Here is a 19,938-nt window from a genome sequence, read left to right on the forward strand (position 1 = left end):
CGTCCGGAATCAACATCGGCAGGAGAGTTTCCAAGGGGACCCACTTCTGAGAGTAACTGCCAGGGCCGGAAAATAAAGAGGTGAGGGCGGAAGAGAAGAGGTTTATTTCCGGGTCACGTGAGAGCGGCCCCGGAAGTGTTTGGAAGTGCTCAGCGGGGCATGGCATGGCAGGAGCTTTGGGAGTGGTGAGGTGCGCTGGGGGAAGCGGCTGGGGAGAGAGAGGCTACGAGGGGCTCTGGGGCTGGGGGGAGGGGAAGGCTACTTGGGGTGGGGATCCAGGGGGGAGGGGAGGCCAAAGGGGTATCCAGGGCTGGGGGGAGAGAGGTGGCAACAGGGGGACTGTAAGAATGGGGGAGGGGTGGCCCCAGTAGGATCCTTGCTCTGGGCTGGGCTCACAGCGGTACGGGGGCGGGGGATATATGTCTCCCCTGCAGGGCTTTTGGGCTGGCAGAGGGTAGGGTGTGAGGGGAACCCAGGGGCAGCCAGAAGGGCACCCATCCCCTGCAGTTGGTCTTACAGAGCATAAAGCCCTGCTATAAACCATTGAATGTGGGAGCCAGAGTTGGTGCTCAAATGTCTTCTCCCAATAGCCTGACCTTAGCACCTGGAGAAGGTAATCCAGATCTCTGGGCTCGGTGCAGGACAGGCTCTGCTGAAGGCTTGCTAAATGCTGCTGTATTGTTGTAGTTACTGCCTCTCTGGCTCGTAGGAGACAGCTTCCCTACAATACAAATGCTGTCACTGGCTGAAGATCTCCTGCTGTACATGCACTGAATTGTTAATCCTGTGATGTGGGTCTCCTGTGAGTTATCCTAAATGACTAATGTGGTATTTCATGATTTTAACGGATATTATTGCATTTTATTTAGATTTTAAAAGTGTAAAAGAGGTACCTATTCAAGGATCTAGGTACACTCTCATTAATATCACAATAACATTGAACCAATGTGAAAGTAATCATTTCATAGTAACTTGGCTTAAGTGACAACACAACTCCCCAGGCTGTGCATTGCATTCTTTCAATGCAGTCAACTTACAGAACACATTTTTTTTCCTTTATTTTGAAATTCTTCTGTTTCTGTATTTCTAGGTCAGGTGTAGCACCAAGTCATCCTCTTGAGATGGATGTGAAGAGCTCCTACACCAAACATTAGAAATGTCTTGATCACAACTATCTATCTAGTATTTGGAGGCGTGACCATTACTGAAGATATGAAAACTTATGACAAATGGAAAACTGTAGTTAGAAATGGGAACATTGAATATTATTTGAAATAGAAAAATACTCTTCTTCAAAATGGGTGCACTGTGTTCAGTTATCAGGTTTGAGAATCTCCAGGAACTGAGGAGACTATGTCACTGGGGCCCCATCATAGCCCTTGGTGTGATAGCAATATGTTCTACTATGGCTATGATAGATGCTGTTATGTGGTATTGGCCTTTGGACACAACAGGAGGAAGTGTGAATTTTATCATGCTCATAAACTGGACTGTCATGATTCTTTACAATTACTTCAATGCCATGTTTATTGGCCCTGGGTATGTTCCTTTAGGATGGAAACCGGTAAGGAAATAAAATAAATTTTCACTAATAATTAATTTTCATGATGAAATCTTAATATTCATCTTTGCTAGTAGTCTGGCAATGCAGAAATCAAACTCAAACCTGGCTTGCCTTGTCAGCATAGATTAAGAAATTCTGTGAAAGTAGCATGTTGTAAGCCAGGAGTGTCAAACTCATTGGAAGGAGAAGGTTGGATTCCTTTTCAATATGATAAATGGGTTGGTGTATAAATTCAGGATTGTATACTACCCAAAATATGTTATAGAAAATTCTCTGATGTCCGTAGGAAGTTTGCACAGAGATCAAGGAGGAGAATGTGATTTTATGTAGGAATTAAACATTTGGTTATTGTTTCTTATCTTTTTGGTAAGTGCTTTCTTGTCATATTGCTCAGTGAGAAAATCTCCTTTGGGCATCTGCTAGCTTGCCTTTTGATTCTCTTCCTTCACCATCAGCCTTTCAGTTTCTATCCTCTTCTTGTCTCTGAATTTCCTTCGCTCCAGCAACTCCCAGTCTCCAATCCAATGTGCTTCTGTCCCGCCTCTTATCCCCATTCCACCCACTAAAATGTTGAGTGGTTAATGTTGACTCTGCAGTGTTATTGTTGACTTTATTGTTGATACTTCAATCAGATTAATAGGAACAGTGGTGTTCTCTGAGTCATTATTTCAGGCTGCACACTCATGCAGACGTCAGTATTTATTACACTTGGTTCACATTTGGAAGATTATCTGCCGTCGTGAAGATTAGAAAACTAAGCTTTAATTTAATAAAAAAATAAGTTAGATTCTGGTGAATGTGAATGTTTTATGTGAGCCATATAAATACATCATGTGGGCTGGATCCAGCTCCATGGCCATATATTCAACACACTTCTAAAAGCTAAGGTAGGAGGTTGCATTTCTTTTGTTCTCAGTTGACAATCTCCTGAAGCTAATTGAAAAAGTATTCACACACAGTCAAAGGGCAGAGGTACGACTAGGGTGGCCAGGGGCCTGTTTTCAGTCTAGTCGAAAAGGGGACCTAACAGTGTCCAGTCTGATCTGCTGACCAGGCACGTGAAGTCAAGTTACTGCAGGTGAGGGAGATGCCAAGTCATCACCCATGCCAGTCCCTACTTAGCCAGGGCTGCCTCCTACCTGTGTCAGGTGGCTGCAGCTCCCAGCCTCCGCTCTGCAGGTGAGTTCCTCCCAACCAAGACGTAAGTGTGGGAGAAAAGGGAAGAGCAGTGAGCAATGTGGGGAGGAAAGAGGAGCAAACTAGGGTAGGGCAGAAGGGGCAAGGCAAGGGCCGGGCCTCAGGGAAAGGGGAGGTTCCGGCACTCCTGCTGGAGTGTTCAGGTTTGAAATATTGGCAACCCTAGGTACCGGGTTTGAAGACAGTGGGCCAAAATCTTACTCACCAGTGTGCCAGTGGGATAGTCATGGTTCTGGCTTTACAGTGCTCTTCAACAGAAAGGCGAGGCAGGGGGACCCTAAAGCTGCCCTAACAGGCTAGCTGGGCATTCTACTTTATATAGGGAAATCACGGGCTTTATGCCATCCCACTTTTGGCCCCTCCTCTTGCTCTGGAGAGCATGTTGGATTGACAAGGAGATTGGCTGGAACTCCTTGCACTCTATTGCAGTGGTTCTCAAACTAGGGCCGCCGCTTGTTCAGGGAAAGCCCTTGCGGGCAGGGCTGGTTTGTTTACCTGCCCCATCCACAGGTTCGGCCAATCACGGCTCCCGCTGGCCATGGTTCGCCGCTTCAGGCCAATGGGGGCTGCAGGAAGGGCAGCCAGCACGTTCCTCGGCCCACGCTGCTTCCTGCAGCCCCCTGTTGGCCTGGAGTGGCGAGTGGCGGCAGTGGTAGCAGCGATCGGCTGAACCTGCGGACGCTGCAGGTAAACAAACCAGCCCGGCCCGCCAGGAGCTTTCGCTGAACAAGTGGCAGCCCTAGTTTGAGAACCATTGCTCTATTGGTCGCTGGTAGCATAAAATACCCTTACAGGCCATTACTAGTTGTCATATATTAGCGCAGCCCTAAGGCTACTTTAACCTCCTTCAGGGTCCGGATTGGTCCAGAACTGAGAGAGGAGAGAGAAAAACAGACACATAAACAGAAACAAATTTTTAAGGATTCAGCACTGCCGGTTATTCCACACAGGTTGATCTGCACAGAAGCCTGCTTGTGCAAAGTAACTTGCAGGGTGAGGACCTACATTTTTCAGGTGGAAATGTATTTCTTTTGTAAAGCATTACAATTAACAGAGTTAATTGGAATGGTAGCCAAAAGTTTTGTTGTTTCCTCTCATACACTCTTCTACCAGTGTGGAGACCACCCACACCCAGACAAAGCAAAGCACAGAAGCATCATAGTCAGTATGAAATTGCTAAAGCATACTCTGCTAGTGGAATTACATATTTGTTTCTGATATGCCTCTTCTTATGCTTAAAGGAAAAATCTCAGGACTGCATGTATGTCCAGTACTGTAAAGTGTGCCAGTCTTACAAGGCACCACGTTCACACCACTGCCGAAAATGTAACAGGTACGGTCTTCCTTGTGTTCCTTTTTGTTCTTGGCATAAAGCAGTTTATGGTTTTAATGGTGAGTTATTAATATTTATTGTTTGGAGTGTAGCACTGTGGGTTGTGCAGGGACTTCCATATTCAGAACAGTGTGCTGGTTTCCAAAGTCAAAATACACTGCTTGAAAATGGAAATGAATGTCTCTTACTGTTCTGACAGTAGAGAGCATATATGGTTAAAACAGCCATCTTTAGATATGCTCTTTTTTAAAAAATTGAATATTAGTTCCCATTAAGAATTTTTTAAATAGAAAAGTATTTAGATAGTGAGGTGGGAGGGCAAAAGCACCTGGGAAACTTTCATCTCCTGGTGACTCCTCCTCCCCCCCCCCCCCCGCAAAAAAAACAAATATTTTAGTTACTTAAGGAATACTGATTTGAATGAGGGCCCAATTCTTCCATTTTTGTACCTGGATAAAACTGACTTTAATGGGAATCTTTGGCTGGAAGTTTGTGAAATCTTTGTCAGGAAACAAGAGCTAATTTTTTTTAAGCATACCCAAAACCTGCTGGCTCAGCATAATAAACCCATAGTATAAATTTTCTAAGTCACAGTGAACGCCACTTCATAAATCTTTCAGTTGCTTTATTATGAGTTTAAATAGTTTTGTCAGAGCATAAATAGCTGCACTGGAAGGGAATGTGGCTTGAAAAGACGCACAAATACTTCTAGCCATCTGCATTGCAGCATGTATTTACAATTCACTTATTTAGCTCAGCAGTGCCTGATCTGAAAGCCATTCGAGAACATAGAAGAAGGAAGTTACAGCATACTCATAGATTTATTCCTGTAAACATTTGGTGCGTTAAATTGAGTCCATTTTATCAAGGCTGTGTTGAGCACTATCATTGTGTGCATTACAGGAAGTAAGGAGTCTGAAATTGAGGGACAGCACTATCATTTGTATGTACATCAGTGTATGATTCCTGTTTTTAAAAACTTAAAATTAGACTCCTGTCTACAAGTAACTGTTTTTTCCAAGAACAATTGATTGTGAAAGAGATGGCAGAAGTTTAGCAATATTTGCTTGAACTGTGAAGTTCTGTTAAGTTAACCTTTCACAAAAGAACATATTTAGAGAATTTAGACTATCAGTAGAGCATACCTAACTTTTTCATAGCTTGTGAGTAAACTCTAAGCCTTTCTAAGGTAAGGGGACTAGCTGCAGAGAATTGACCATGTTCTCAAACTAGTTATCAGAACCTCTTTCTTTTACGCTGCTGAGGTATATTGGTCTGCTAGAGCCCAGTCCATCACTCTGAACCTGGTTTACACACTCAGTTTCAATGATACATTAAAAAATCACATTTATAATTGTATTTCCTTAAACTGATACAACTTTATGTATGGACATTCTCATAGCAGTTTAATTTGTATCTGTAGGCACAAGCTAAACCAGTGTAACCAGTTTTAAACTGATATGAGTGCCCACAAGGGTTTGTATTCATTTAGCTAAAGAGTTTTTTAAATTAATTTTAATTTAAATCGGTGCAGCTTGTGTGTGTAGGTTTTCCAGAAGCTTTTAAACTAAACTTAAAGAGATACTGTGATTTTGAAAATGACACTTCCATATGCAGATTTTGTGTCTACTATTTTTACAGTTAACCTCTAGCTGAAAGAGATTAAAGAAAAATGTTTTTCCCTTCTGGGTTTTCAGATTGTTTACTTTGGGTATTTGTATAGTCCACTATTTTGTTGATGATACTTGCGCTTCTATTAGCTCTGCAACATTATATTTACCAGCAGCAGAGCTGAAAGCAAAGAAGTATCAGGTGGGATTGTGCACAGAGAGGAAGGGGGACTGGGGAGGGCAGTGCCTGGGGATGTCCTGTGTGTCCTTGGGACGTCCTATGTGGCTCCTGTAGAGGGGAAAAAGATGCTTCTACACATCTGCAGAGGAGCTGAAAAATCTTTTTTTTTTTCTTTTAAGAGTTCTAAGCCATAAAGGTGCTCTGTTAGAAACTGAATATTGTGAAACTAGTTATCATTTAATAATTAAAGTTGTCCCTTTAAATGAAAACAAAAAAGAAATTAGCGGGGGGGAACCTACGCATCCGTTAGCTGTTTACTGTCATATCCAAGTGTTTGGTGTAAATTCAAATGTGATCAAAATTAGAGAAGTAGCAAGTACATATGAGGATGGAACCAAACTGCCGTGACCTGGACAGATTAGAAATGTGGGGACCACAGGCAATACAGAGATCTAGTACACACCTAGAGAGGGGAATTAAAGATACAGAATAGTGGATCTAACCGAACAGCTACACCCATTGCTTTAAAATCGGTTTATTTTCATGTTGTACTCTCCTAATAATACCTTTTACACATAATCAAACATTGTAGTAATCACATGGAAAGCAGAGAGTCAGGAGTGGGAGGAAAAATGGAGATTGTTTCATGAATTGTCTTTTTTAAAAAGTGAGAACCAGAAGGCTGGATGATCAAATAAATCTTCACCTTCTCTAATTTCTATGATTCTAGGGTGTTTAGAGGAAACTCAAGTAGGCTTTAATGTAGGGAGGGAGAATTGCCAGAAATTTAGTTTATGCTTTTTATTTAAGTACTGCTGACATACAGTCCAGTGAAATATCACTAAAGTTCTTGAATGATGATGAATTATTTTTTTTTATTCTTAGGTGTGTGATGAAAATGGACCATCATTGTCCGTGGATCAATAATTGTTGTGGGTATCAGAATCACGCATCCTTCACTCTGTTTCTCCTTTTAGCCCCACTTGGATGTATCCATGCTTCTTTCATTTTTGTTATGACCATGTACACTCAGCTTTATAACAGGGTAAGAAAACACATTTGAAAGTTCAAAACATTGTTTAAAGTAAACAATGGATGAAAAGGTGCCCCAACCCTCTGTAATCTGTTCTTTTTTTCTGTCATTCCTCACAGTCACTGTGTTTTCCTCTCACTTTGTTTCTTTATTGACTGGATACGGCTTCTGGGTAACACTTTTAGGGGTCAGGTAGTTTTTTGCTTTATGCTTTGGATGGCGACCAGGTCAGGTATCTTTTTGCTTTTTTTCTGCCTGTTGCCAGAAGTCAGGAGATTTTTCCCTTGTGTTCAAGAACAGATTAGATTGATTATCTCAATCTAAGACTGAAAATAACCTAAAGCAATTTCATTTAAATCAAGAGAAGTTCGAATAAAAAAGAAGCAGAGTTATGTTTCCAGTTCTAAGCTTTCATTTTAAAACACAATTGTTTCCAGCTTGCGTGGTTGTGAAGAAAAACTTTAAAATACCATTTGAGTGTAACTGGAAAAATGACCTCTGCTGAGTTTGCAGACAACCCAAAGCAATAGCATGGAGAGGTGTGACCTGCCCCCTTCATCATTTTAGTTTTAAACCTGTGGATGCAAACGTGTGCCATATTGTAAACAGAAAATGTATGGACAGCATAATACTTATCTGAAGCTACCAAATAATTTCTACTAGTGTGCACAGAATTTAGAGAATTTGCTGCAGAATTTAGGACCAACTTGGTATGGAGTCCACAGGATAGTGAGTGTAGTTCTCTGTAGAGTATAAGCTTTTAATCTTATACTCTGGCAAAGAACAAAGACCTACTTCTGGCAAAGAACAAACTTGTGAAGAAAATTGAGAAACTCTACTAGTGTGTCTTTTAGGAATCACTGTTAATGCATTAAAAACATAGGCAGAGGCTTGAAGTCAGGTTTCTCATTGGTAACTTGTTCTGTTTCAGGTATTGGAAAATAACAGCAATTTAATCATATTTTCCATTAATAGATATCTTTTGGGTGGAGTTCTGTAAAGATTGATATGAGTGCAGCCAAAAGAGACCCACTTCCTATTATTCCTTTTGGATTGTCTGCATTTGCTGCATCTTTATTTGCATTGGGACTGGCATTAGGAACAACCATAGCAGTTGGTATGTTGTTTATTATCCAGGTGAGTTGAACAGCTTTTGTTGCAAACAGCTAAAGGCTGTAAGATTTACTGGGGTGTCTGCTGATGTAAATTGACGAACATAAGAATGACCATACTGGGTCAGACCAATGGTCCATCTAGCCCAGTATCCTGCCTTATGGCAGTCGCCAATGCAACATGCTTCAAAAGGAATGAACAGAACAGGGCAATTATCAAGTGATCCATCCCCTGTCGTCCAGGCCCAGCATTTGGCAGTCAGAGGCTTAAGGACATCCAGAGCATGGGGTTGCATCCCTGACCATCTTGGCTAATAGCAGTTGATGGACTTATCCTCCATGAACTTATTTCATTCATTTTTGAACCAGTTATAGCTTTGGCCTTCACAACATCCCCTAGCAATGAGTTCCACAGGTTGACTGTGCATTGTGTGAAGTAGTACTGCCTTTGTTTTAACTTGCTGCCTATTAATTTCATTTGGTGAGTCCTGATTCTTGTGTTATGTGAAAGGGTTAATAACGCTTCCTTATTCACTTTCTCCACACCATTTTTTATTTTATAGACCTCTCTCATATCCCCCCTTACTCTTCTCTTTTCTGAGAAGAGTAGTCCCAGTCTCTTTTTAATTTCATATGGAGAGAGATTTTGTTACCCTTGTCTCTAGCTTTTCCATTTCTGATGTATATATTTTTGAGATGGGGCAGGCAAACCTATATACAGTACTCAGTGTGGGTGTACCATGGCTTTATATAGTGGCATTATGATATTTAGTGTATTATTGTCTATCCCTTTTTAATGGTTCCTAATGGAAGAGGAGGAGCAGAATTCAGCATTAAAATGAAACTATTTTTCCAACTTTTTGATTGTGTGCGACTCTTCTTTTTGTGCTCTTTCATTTCCTTCATTTTCTCCCTCATTCTATCATTTTCTTTCTTTCACTGAAGAATTTAGGGAGTGTAATCTAATGGGTAGAGAGGATTTGGAAGTCAGAATTCCTGGGTTCTGTTCTCCAAAAAGCAAACCATTTAGCCTCTCTCTGTCTGTGTCCCCATCCTTGAAATAAGGATAATAATGGGTATTGTGGTGATACATTCTTTGTTTTTCAAGTGCTTTGAAATCTTCTGAAAGGAGTAGTACAAGTGCAAAGTATTACATTTTAGGCCTCCCCTATAATGCACAATGAACATTTTTAAGGGTATGTCTACATTGCAAGTGGATAATTAGAATAGTGAAGATGTGGTGGGAATATACTCAGGCAGCTAGCCCATGCCACCACGTCTTCACTAACATGCTACAATCACATATCCACCCTATAAGGACGGGATTAGAAAACTTTTTATTCATGCTGAGTTTTGATATTTTGTATTATTTTATAAATTGCCATGAACTTTTAACCTAAACGTTTCCCTACAGTGTTGGAATGACTGTTATGTCATGTACAGTTTGCCCAATTGATGTGCTTCCTAGATGTAGCCCATGCTAACTTCCTCTAATTCTTTTACTTTTTTTAGATGAAAGTCATTCTGAGGAATAAAACTTCTATCGAATCATGGATTGAAGATAAGGTAGGCTTTAATTCTAGTACACCCTGCAGTATATTCTATCATGACACTACTGCACACTATATTCATCTCTTTTTTATTATTTTGTCTCCCGAGCTTTAAACCCAAGGTATTGTTGCACTGTAAAACATTGTTTCAGGTCACCACAGATTGGAGCTTGCCTACAAAACACAGTTGTACCCATGACTCACTGAAACATATCTAAATGGAAGACAAACCCTCTAAGGATATCTTTTATTTGGGGCGTAGGAGATGAACTTGGAAAATAAATTATTTCCCTTTGGACAGTTGTGCTACTTGAAGTGTGTGGCTCTGTATCTGGAACTAAAGACGACCTTCCTCAATTATCTCTTTATCCAGGCTTGCCACTTTCATTGTCACATGCTCTCACCTATTCTGGCAATGGTGCCACTTTTGACCTCATCTAGGAGATGAATTAAAACAAGTATTTTTGTGCTTTCTTCTATGACTACTTCATTCAGTATGGAAAGCCCTCCCTAAACTAATCCATAAGGCCATTACCTTCACTGCCTTTAAATCTCTCCATGAGACCCACTTTTTCTATAATACCTAACAAGAAATCAGCCAGCTAACAGCTAAAATGTACGAGTGATGGTGATACTTTTTTTTTAAAAAACAACCTAAGTACTCGGAACCATCAAGTTGGGCACCTAACTGACCTGTTATCATCATCCTCCGCCTCCTCTTGTTTGTCGCATTCACTTGTTGTTTCTTGTTTTAAATTGGACTGTAAGCCCCTTAGGACAGGGACTGCGTGTTACCACAGTACCTAGCACAATAAGGCCCCTACATATTTGCACAGAAGCTAGCACAATTGGGCCTTAATCCTAATTTGAGTCTTTCAGCGCAACCACAGTACAAATAAAAATGAGGCTCCAAGTGTGGCAGCTTCCTATTAAAATGGAATCGAAAACTGCCTTTGTGCTTCTGTGTGCAAACACAGGGTCATAGTGGTAAGACTCTCTGCAAGTACAGATTGATTGTACAGTTTTCATAAAGTATGTTCCTGTTGAAAACGCATATAGAAATTTGTTTAAATTTCAAACTGCGCAGTATTAAATATATTTTATCCTTCTGTGACTGTACCACTAGATGTCACTATTACTTAAAGAATAAAAAGTTGTTAGGCCAGGGGTAGGCAACCTATGGCACGGGTGCCAAAGGCGGCACGCGAGCTAATTTTCAGTGGCACTCACACTGCCCGGGTCCTGGCCACCAGTTCTGGGGGCTCTGCATTTTAATTTAATTTTAAATGAAGCTTAAACATTTTAAAAGCCTTATTTACTTTACATACAACATTAGTTTAGTTATATACTATAGACTTAGAGAGAGGGACCTTCTAAAAATGTTAAAATGTATGACTGGCACATGAAACCTTAAATTAGACTTAAATTAGAGTGAATAAATGAAGATTTGGCACACCACTTCTGAAAAGTTGCTGACCCCTGTGTTAGGCAATAAAAGAGAAAATTCAGAATGTACATGTATGTGAAATCATTTGAGAGGTGTGGACTTTATTTCAGATAATACCAAACTGCACACATATCTTGAAAGTTATGATATAATCTGAAAAGTCCATGAATTCTAACTTATGCAACACATTGTACCAAGTACTGAAAATTGGCCAGACATCAGCCTTTTTAAAATTAGCTCACACTATGCTCACAAACTAGCTCACAAATATTTGCTTATCAGTGATGTACCTACTGACCCTATTGCTAGATGTCCTAGGGTAACTGGCCCCTTTAAGAGAGAGTGTAGGGTCCAGTGTATCTGTGACTGATTATCTGCTACTCAGTTGAATTTAAGGGAAGGTGCCTGGGCCTTATTAAAAGGAAAGTGGGTGCAATCAGGGGATAAGAGAACTGCTGCTGAAAAGGCTCAGCAGGAAAGCAGCTGGGGAACCTGTTGAAGGACTAGCCTGAGAGTCCAACAAGTATAGGCCCAAGAAGGGAGCCTGTGCAACCCCCTGATTGCATGCAGAGGGACTGAGCAGAGCCTAGGACTGGGCTAATAACTGTGCCTAGTGAAGAGACTTGGAGCCAGACTCAGGCAGGAGGCGGCACTGTGCCCTACTGCCAGAAGCTGGTCCTGGACAACAGGAGCTGGATCACTCAATAAACGCCCTGTTCTATTCATTCCCTCCAGGCTCTAGCCACTGTCAGAAGACAGAATATTGGGCTAGATGGATTATTTGTCTGATCTAGTATGGCCATTTTCATGTTCAGTGGGAGACTGGGGTGCAGGAGACTTTACTGTGGAAAGAAAACAGGTTTGTGACCAGACATATAATCCTGTGGATTATTCCTGGGAATCTGTGAAGGGAATGAGGCAAGGGCGTCCTTGCACAGCTGCTATGGTGTGTGTGCAAGTGCATGCATGCACCCGGTGACACTACAGATGCTATAAATGAGTAAAACACATTCCAAAATGCAACCATTGTTGTATGCGAGGCTATAAAATGTCACAAACTAGCAGGATTTCACTGTCTGTCTCGCATTCTTGGCCTTATGGCACTGTAGGGCCTGTACAAACCTACTCTTGGCACTCTTAGTATTTGCTGTTAAGTCATGTTGTGTGTTTGTTTTTGTTTTGTTTGTTTTTTAATGTCGTGTGTGTTTTCTGTGTGCAGGCCAAAGACAGAATCCAATATTACAAAACGGGAGAGATCTTTATTTTTCCTTATGACATGGGAAGTAAATGGAAGAACTTTAAACAAGTGTTTACGTGGTCAGGGATTCCTGAGGGAGATGGCCTCGAATGGCCAGTAAGAGACGGTTGTCATCAGTATACTTTGACAGTAAGTAATTCTTCTCAGATCTCTCCACTATTTTCCACGTACACACCCCCCCCACACACAGAGATGTCTGCTTACCTTAACACATTATGACTATGTTTTTAAATAACCCCGCACAAAATAAGATTAACTATATCACAGGTACAATGGAAATATAAGCTCTGTCAAATCATCCCCCATCTGTAATACAGTAGATTCAAAATGTTTAATTTTGCGTTCAAGAATTTTAAATGCCCATCACACTACTTCATGTTTGCAGTTAAGTGTCGCTATACCTGACTTTATTTTGTATGGATTAAATCTGTTTCTATTTTTCATTTAAATTAAATTCCTACTGAAAAAATGAATAAAAGATGCGCCTGTGTGTGTGTGGTGTTTTGTTTTTTTTCTTTTCTTCTTACCCTCAGGTTAAATGTAGCAGTTCCAGCTGGCTTAGTCACCCTTGCCCATCTAACTTGTATGTGTAACTTTTCCTCACAATTCCAGTACATCCTATTCGGATTTCTGCGGCATCTCCAATTGTTTGGTCAGAGAGAATGAATATAGAAATAGGGTGTCTAGTGTAAAAATACATCAAAAGTTTTAGAAGATCTTTATTTTTCTTATAAGTGACTACTGTATTTGGTAAATAAATGTTTAACTTTTGGCTTGTCTACCTTTATCAAACTTTAAATATGCTGTAAGCAGTATAACAGATTTATCAGTGCAGAATAATATACCATTTATTTTCATTCTTCACACTTTTATATAAGACTTTAGATTAACTCGGTCTCACTTAACAAAAGTATCCTTTTTTTCTTATTTTATTTTATAATCTGATCAAGGAAGCATCTCTTCATTTATATCTTATTATCCTTATTTAAATTACTCTGTATTTTAAATTGCTCAGCTCTAGAAAGCAGTATCTGCTAACAGTGTAATTCACTCTTTCACTGCTGGCTTATCTTTATAGCTATAAATTATTCTTTTTGCTACTACTAGAACTATCATGTAGTATTTGTTTTGCAATGTTTTTAATATTGAAGTCTCATTTTAACATAATGGAATAAATTGTAAATTTAGTCCTTGTGAACGGTAACGGATTGACAAGCATTGATAGTATTTATTCATTAAAATAGTCATAGCATGGATATCAGCAGTGAAAAGTGCCTATGCACTTCTCCTTTAAAGTGCCTCTACCCTCTTATGAAGGGACTTTTTGGAGGAAGTTCAAGTTCTTGGTGTCTGCTAAGACAGCCATCAAAATGACAATTACATGAGGATCTATTCTGGTTTTATTATTGGATATTAAACACTTTTATTGTCCGTGTAGAGGCAAAGAAAGCTAACCTCTCCAGTATTTACTTAGAACAGATGTAGGTAAAGCAAGTAGTACTTATAATTCCAAAGTAGTATGTCCCACTCTGGATCAGTTTTTGAGATGGGAGGAGGCAAAGAGCGCTTAAAATGAGTCCATTAAATAAAGTAGGCATGCAATTCAAAGGATCCCTTTGGTAATCTAATTGTGAGAATCTGGAAATATTCATATGCTGTGGGGATGAGTGTGGTATAAGAACTTGTATAAAATGGAAACTCCTTTTAAAAAGTGGAAGTAAATCCTAGTGAGGAAAATAGAAAGGAGCATAAACTGTGTCAAATGAAGTGTAAAAATATAATTAGGAAGGCTAAAAAAGAATTTGAAACATGTAACCAAAGACTCAAAAAGTAATAGCAATTTGTTTTTAAGTACATCCAAAGCAGGAACCCTGCTAAACAACCAGTGGGGCCAATGGACAATCAAGATGCTGAAGGGGTACTCAAGGGTGATAAGGCCATTGGAGAGAAACTAAATGAATTCTTTGTATCAGTCTTCATGGCTGAGGATATGAGGGAGATTCTCAAACCTGAGTCATTCTTTTTAGATGACAAATGTGAGGAACTGTCTCAGAGTGAGGTGTCATTGGAGGACATTTTGGAACAAATTGATTAACTAAACAGTAATAAGTCACCAGGACCAGATGGTATTCACTCAAGAGATGTGAAGGAACTCAGATGTGAAATTGCAGAACTACTCACTGTAATCTGTAACCTATCATTTAAATCAGCTTCCGTACCAAATGACTGGAGGATAGCTAATGTGATTCCAATTTTTAAAAAGGGCTCCAGAGGTGATCCCGGCAATTACAGTCCTGACTTCAGTACTGGACAAACTGATTGAAACTATAGTAAAGAACAGAATTTTCAGACACACAGATGAACATAATTTGTTGCTGAGGAGTCCACATGGTTTTTATAAGGGAAATCATGCCTCTTTGAGGGGGTCAACAAGCATGTGGACAAAGGGGATCCAGTGGATATAGTGTACTTAGATTTTCAGAAAGCCTTTGACAAGGTTGCTCACCAAAGGCTCTGAAGCAAAGTAAGCTGTCGTGGGATAGAAGGGAAGGTCCTCTCATGGATTGGTAACTGGTTAAAAGATAAGAAACAAAGGGTAGGAATAAATGATCAGTTTTTAGAATGGAGAGAGGTAAATAGTGTTGTCCCTCAGGGGTCCGTACTTGGACCAGTCCTATTCAACATATTCATAAAGAATCTGGAAAAGGGGGTAAACAGTGTAGTGGCAAAATTTGCAGATGATACATAACTACTCAAGACAGTCAAGTTTCAGGCAGACTGCGAAGAGCTACAAAATGATCTCTCAAAACTGGGTGACTGGGCAACAAAATGGCAGATGAAATTCAGTGTTGATAAATGTAAAGTAGTGCACATTGGAAAGCATAATCCCAACTATACGTACAAATTGATGGGGTCTAAATTAACTGTTACCACTCAAGAAAGAGATTGTGGAAAGTTCTCTGAAAACATTCACTCAATGTGCAGCAGCAGTCAAAAAAAAGTGAACAGAATGTTGAGAATCATTAAGAAAGGGATAGATAATAAGACAGAAAATATATGGCCTCTATATAAATTCATGATGTGCCCACATCTTGAATGCTGTGTGCAGATGTGGTTGCCCCATCTCAAAAAAGATATATTGGCATTGGTAAAGGTTTGGGAAAGGCCAACAAAAGTGATTAGGGATATGGAACGGCTTCCGTATGAGGAGAAATTAGTAAGTTTGGGACTTTTCAGCTTGGAAAAAAGAAAGACGACTAAGGTGGGACTTTAAACGGGAGGAAATAGATTTCAGGGTGCTATTTAGTTTGTATTTAAAATTGGTAAGCGCTCTCATACTAAATGCTGCCCTAAACTCCTATTTATAATCTTTTGCAGATAGAGCAATTGAAACAAAAAGCAGACAAGCGAGTAAGAAGTGTAAGTATTTCTGTGCTGCTTGGAGTCTGACGTTTCCCATGTCAATAAATGTAAGTTATTACTGGTATACTAGTTCTTGGTAAAATGGAGCTTTAATACTGCCCACCCAGTTTGACAGTTTGGAAATAAAAATTTTGATTTCTCATAAACAGAGAGTTGCAATCCTATTTAATTCAAACTGATAATATTTTACACTAAATTCTTACTCTCTAGATTATATTTGATAAGCAGGAGAGTCAAGTGCTATATACCCAAGGCACAGAAATGCATCCATGACAATACAAGATAAGGACGACTCCAATCTTCCTTTTTTAAACAGTTAACATAGACTTTAGAGTGGCTGTGACAGTAGTTGTCATTACACATCAGATTCTCAGTATGCTTGAATTGATTTTAGTATGAAATTACAGCTAATGGAAAAGTGAGACTGATAGCACTACGACATGACTGAGATCTCTTTAAATTGGCAGGTGCGGTACCGAGCAGTAGAAGATTACAGTGGTGCCTGCTGCCCTGTGACTAAAGGTGTTAAAACATTCTTCACAACCCCATGCACTGAAGAACCGAGAATTGCACTGTGTAAAGGGGATCTGATTTTGGCCACTAGAGGTTTAAAGTTAGTGGCTTTATACATTTAAACTTGATTGAGAGAAGGTTGTGTGATTTAGCCCTACTGTCTAATGAATATATTTGCATCTTTTTCAGACACTGGATGTATGGAGACAAAGTTCTTGACTCAACTACTGACGGTACAAAGCAATTACTTTTAATTCTTCTTCAAGAAGCAAATCCGTACTATAGTTTTAGCAGGATAGTCTAGGTTGGTGCACTGTGCAAATGTAAAAACCATAAATTAGATAATTCCATTAACTAAAATATGGTAGATAGTAAATGTTAATCCTCAGAATATAGAATTAACATACATTCAGCTGCAAAACACGCCCAGCAAACCGATCCAACTTTTTTGAATATTAACGTTTGATGGATACTCCAGGTTTTATAAAGGAATAAAGGCCGTAGTTTCACTCAGTTTAGTAAATTCTACAGAAACGTATCCTGGATGGTACTAAGAGGCTCATTCTGTAATTTGGTGAAACCCTAATATATTACTGCTTGTTTCTCCGAACAAAAAAAACCCTCACTGTTGTCATGATTATCATTTTATTTCTGGTATTCAGAAGGCAATGATTTGTAAACCTGTTTTAATAGTTCAGTTAAAAAAAATATACTGAATGCAAAATAGACTGCTCCAACATCTGGAGTGTGTTAGTGTCCCTGAGTCAAGACTGATTCAAAATCCATGTCTTATGAACCATCATAGCTATAAACAGTATGTAAGTTCTCTGTCTAATTCTACAGAAAATTAATTTCTAACAAGTTGTATCAGAGTCCGGTAGTTCTGACTGTCATCTTGCTATACCTAATCCCATCTGTACTTAAATCCCAATGACTTTTTTTAGCAGCTTCTATCTCAGTTAGAAATTTCTATTCTGAAGCTGGTATTCCAAGCTGCTTTTCCACTATCAAGTATTAATTCCTAAGTTCCAAAAGTTAGCTGCTCCACATCAGACTGGTAACAAGGAAAGATGAGGATAAGTTATGATGATGTGTGTGCCTTTCTTGGAAGGTCTGAGACTGCCTAAGGCTAGATATGCTTTGGCAGTTAACTCCAGTAAATTTTTCCAAACACTGATCCTGAGCCAGTCATCGGCACGAGTAATGTCAAGTCCTGCATTTTGAGGGTTATGTGATGTTTATCTATTGGAATGAATACACAGGAGGATCCCAGGTAAATGCTTTATTATAGCTAATTAATGTCTCTTTTCGTATCACCAGCTGGAATGAGAGTCAGAGGCTGGTTTCCAAGGAAATGTGTGGAAAAATGCCTGTATGACTCTGAAATGGATCAACCATTGGATGGAGAGAAGAAAAATAGATAGCCATCTTGTCACCTTTACGAATAAATGGAAATGTTCCTTTCAGACCACCGTCCTTTACTTGAAACCTTCTGTATATTATTTTAGACTTATGCAGGAAATATGGTGTGAAAGTGACTTTTTTCTCACAATTAAAGGGTACCCTAGTGCCATGGTTTGTGTATATTTTTATTAATGTTTTTATAACTGAAGAAGCCATTCCACATAGATGCCTTTGAGGTACAAAGGTTTTTCCACCTTAGGACAGATTTAATTGTGTTTTCTTTACTGTTTAAATGAAGGATTTTTTTAATTGCAGACTGAGGGACCTTTATTTCTAAATTTTTCCACAGTGGTTTCAATGGCTAATGCATGCTGCTTTTCCTTTGTATATTACTTGGCCATGTGTCCCAAGTGCCCCCTGAAAGCTATAGAGTAAACTTTTGAATTCAGATGCAAGTATGATTTGCTACCTGTGACTTTTAATAATATGTAAACTTTTGTCAATTACAAATAAACAATGTGTATTCTGTATATGTGTATTATGACTATGCATTTAAATGTTTAAAATGTCACACTGGTCAATTTACAGGTGCAGAAATGGATAAAGATCTGGATCTGAAAGGAGCTTACAGTGATGGAACTTTTAGAAATAGGAAGATTAAAAATTGAAACATTCTCTACTACTAACTGCTCCCTTACCAGAGTATACCGGTTACAAAGTCCACCTAATTAATGGCACAGTTGCAGAATTAGCAGCACCTCTGTTCCCTCTCTGGTCTGAGCACCCACCATAGTGGGGCCTTGTGCACTTACTTGTTGCAGGGTGAAATTTCTTAATTCCTTCCCTCCTTAGGCTGGAACTGGGTACACTACCCTGTATAAACCAACTGTTTATCAGGCTGCAGGGCAACAGGTTTTGGGATCCTGTGATTGGTGATAGTGATTAACATCCTTCTGACTCCAAACTGATTTTATTTAGCAGTTAGTGTAAATCATTGGTTGGGTTTGTTTTTTTTAAGCAGGATGCATGTTTTAAAATGTTAACATTCCATAATGATAGCCAAGGGAAGCTGAGCTACTTAACACACACCTAAGTTCCACTGTCTGAGTTCTCCTTTGTACCCAGTGAGAATCCTTTTAAAGCCAGCAAGGGTTTTTTGTTCTGGGAGCTGTTGGTCAAAGCAGTTGCAGGGAAGATGAGAGCTGAGAGTGTCATTAGAAGCCCTTGACATTCCCTTAAATAGAAACAGTTAGGGCCAGTTGTTTGATCTTCTCCTTCCAGGATCATCCCTACTAGTCATCTATGAGGAAGCACTGAGTCAAAAATGTGCAGAGAGCCAGGTCCCTGCACAACAGAAACAAGTTTAAGAGCACTCCTATACTTGTCTACTGCTGACATACCCTCCCCACCCGTGACTCTGGCTAGGTTTTACTTTAATGATTTCAACCGTTTGAGGGGTTCTAATGACACTATACACAAGGGGGTGTAGTGGGATTAGTCTGACTGTTTAACAGGCCTTAATTCCTGCAATGTTGGCCAGGCACCCTAGCTTGGCAACTTTTCACATTTAGTAGTGAATTGACAGTTGTAGCAACTCACCTACACGTCCCTTTTTCCAAGCAGACCATTCAGCCTGTCTGCATTCTTAGCTGCCCTAGTCTCTAGCTAGAAGCAGGATTCCATGGAATAATGTAAGTAGTATGCCTTTAACTTCGTCAGTGGAGGCAGCAGCAGGTATTGGCCAGAGTGTTTAGTTGCATCAAAAACATGGGGGTATATCTGTGGAGGCTGTTCAAATCTCTACCTATGGAGAGAATTACTTAAGTTTGTCATATCAAGGTCTCTACAACTCTGAGGGCTAGGAATTTGTTTAAATGAAAACTGAGCAGGCACCAAGTTACAGCAAGAGAAACTGTGGCATGCATATCACTTGTCTATTGATCATCTAAATCCTACTTAAAACCAAAAGCATAAAACATGCTTTGTCTTAAAGTATGAATTCCTTTACTAAGGGAAATTAAATGGTAACTACAGCTATGTACTGGAGTAGTTTTCTGATCCAATTGATCTCCTAGAGTCTGTCATACCTTCACCTCACATTGTTACCTAAGCTTAGAGTAACTTAGGTCAAGAGTTTCAGTGGGGTGGGAGAGTTTGGCCTTACAGTGAGTAGAAACAAGCTGTTTAAGATGGGAGTTTAGTGTCCCACAGCAAGTTGCTCCAGTCCACTAAACTCCTATTAGCATTCCTGCAGAGTACATAATGGCTAAATAACTTAGTTTTGGTACAGTGTTTGTCAAGCATCTTTGAAGA

The 19,938-nt window shown here is 39.7% G+C and overlaps 1 protein-coding gene across 4 annotated transcripts; it reads left to right on the plus strand.

Annotated features, from left to right (window-relative positions):
• Positions 1–117: 117 nt before the first annotated feature.
• Positions 118–18,155, plus strand: ZDHHC6 (zinc finger DHHC-type palmitoyltransferase 6). Of its 4 annotated transcripts, none has more exons than XM_050958167.1 (11): positions 118–190; positions 1,091–1,564; positions 4,003–4,094; positions 6,771–6,930; positions 7,894–8,055; positions 9,543–9,596; positions 12,247–12,414; positions 15,664–15,705; positions 16,176–16,321; positions 16,411–16,454; positions 17,542–18,155. In XM_050958167.1, the coding sequence occupies exons 2-11, from the start codon at positions 1,298–1,300 to the stop codon at positions 17,643–17,645; spliced, it is 1,239 nt and encodes a 412-aa protein (XP_050814124.1). In that variant the 5' UTR covers positions 118–190; positions 1,091–1,297; the 3' UTR covers positions 17,646–18,155. The 4 variants fall into 4 exon arrangements, with proteins under 4 accessions (XP_050814124.1, XP_050814123.1, XP_050814126.1 ...); XM_050958166.1 differs by having other exon boundaries at positions 126–185; XM_050958168.1 differs by lacking the exon at positions 118–190 and adding an exon at positions 688–802.
• The last annotated feature ends 1,783 nt before the right edge of the window (positions 18,156–19,938 follow it).

Source organism: Gopherus flavomarginatus, chromosome 6 (assembly GCF_025201925.1).
Source record: "Gopherus flavomarginatus isolate rGopFla2 chromosome 6, rGopFla2.mat.asm, whole genome shotgun sequence".
NCBI classification, from domain to species: Eukaryota; Metazoa; Chordata; order Testudines; family Testudinidae; genus Gopherus; species Gopherus flavomarginatus.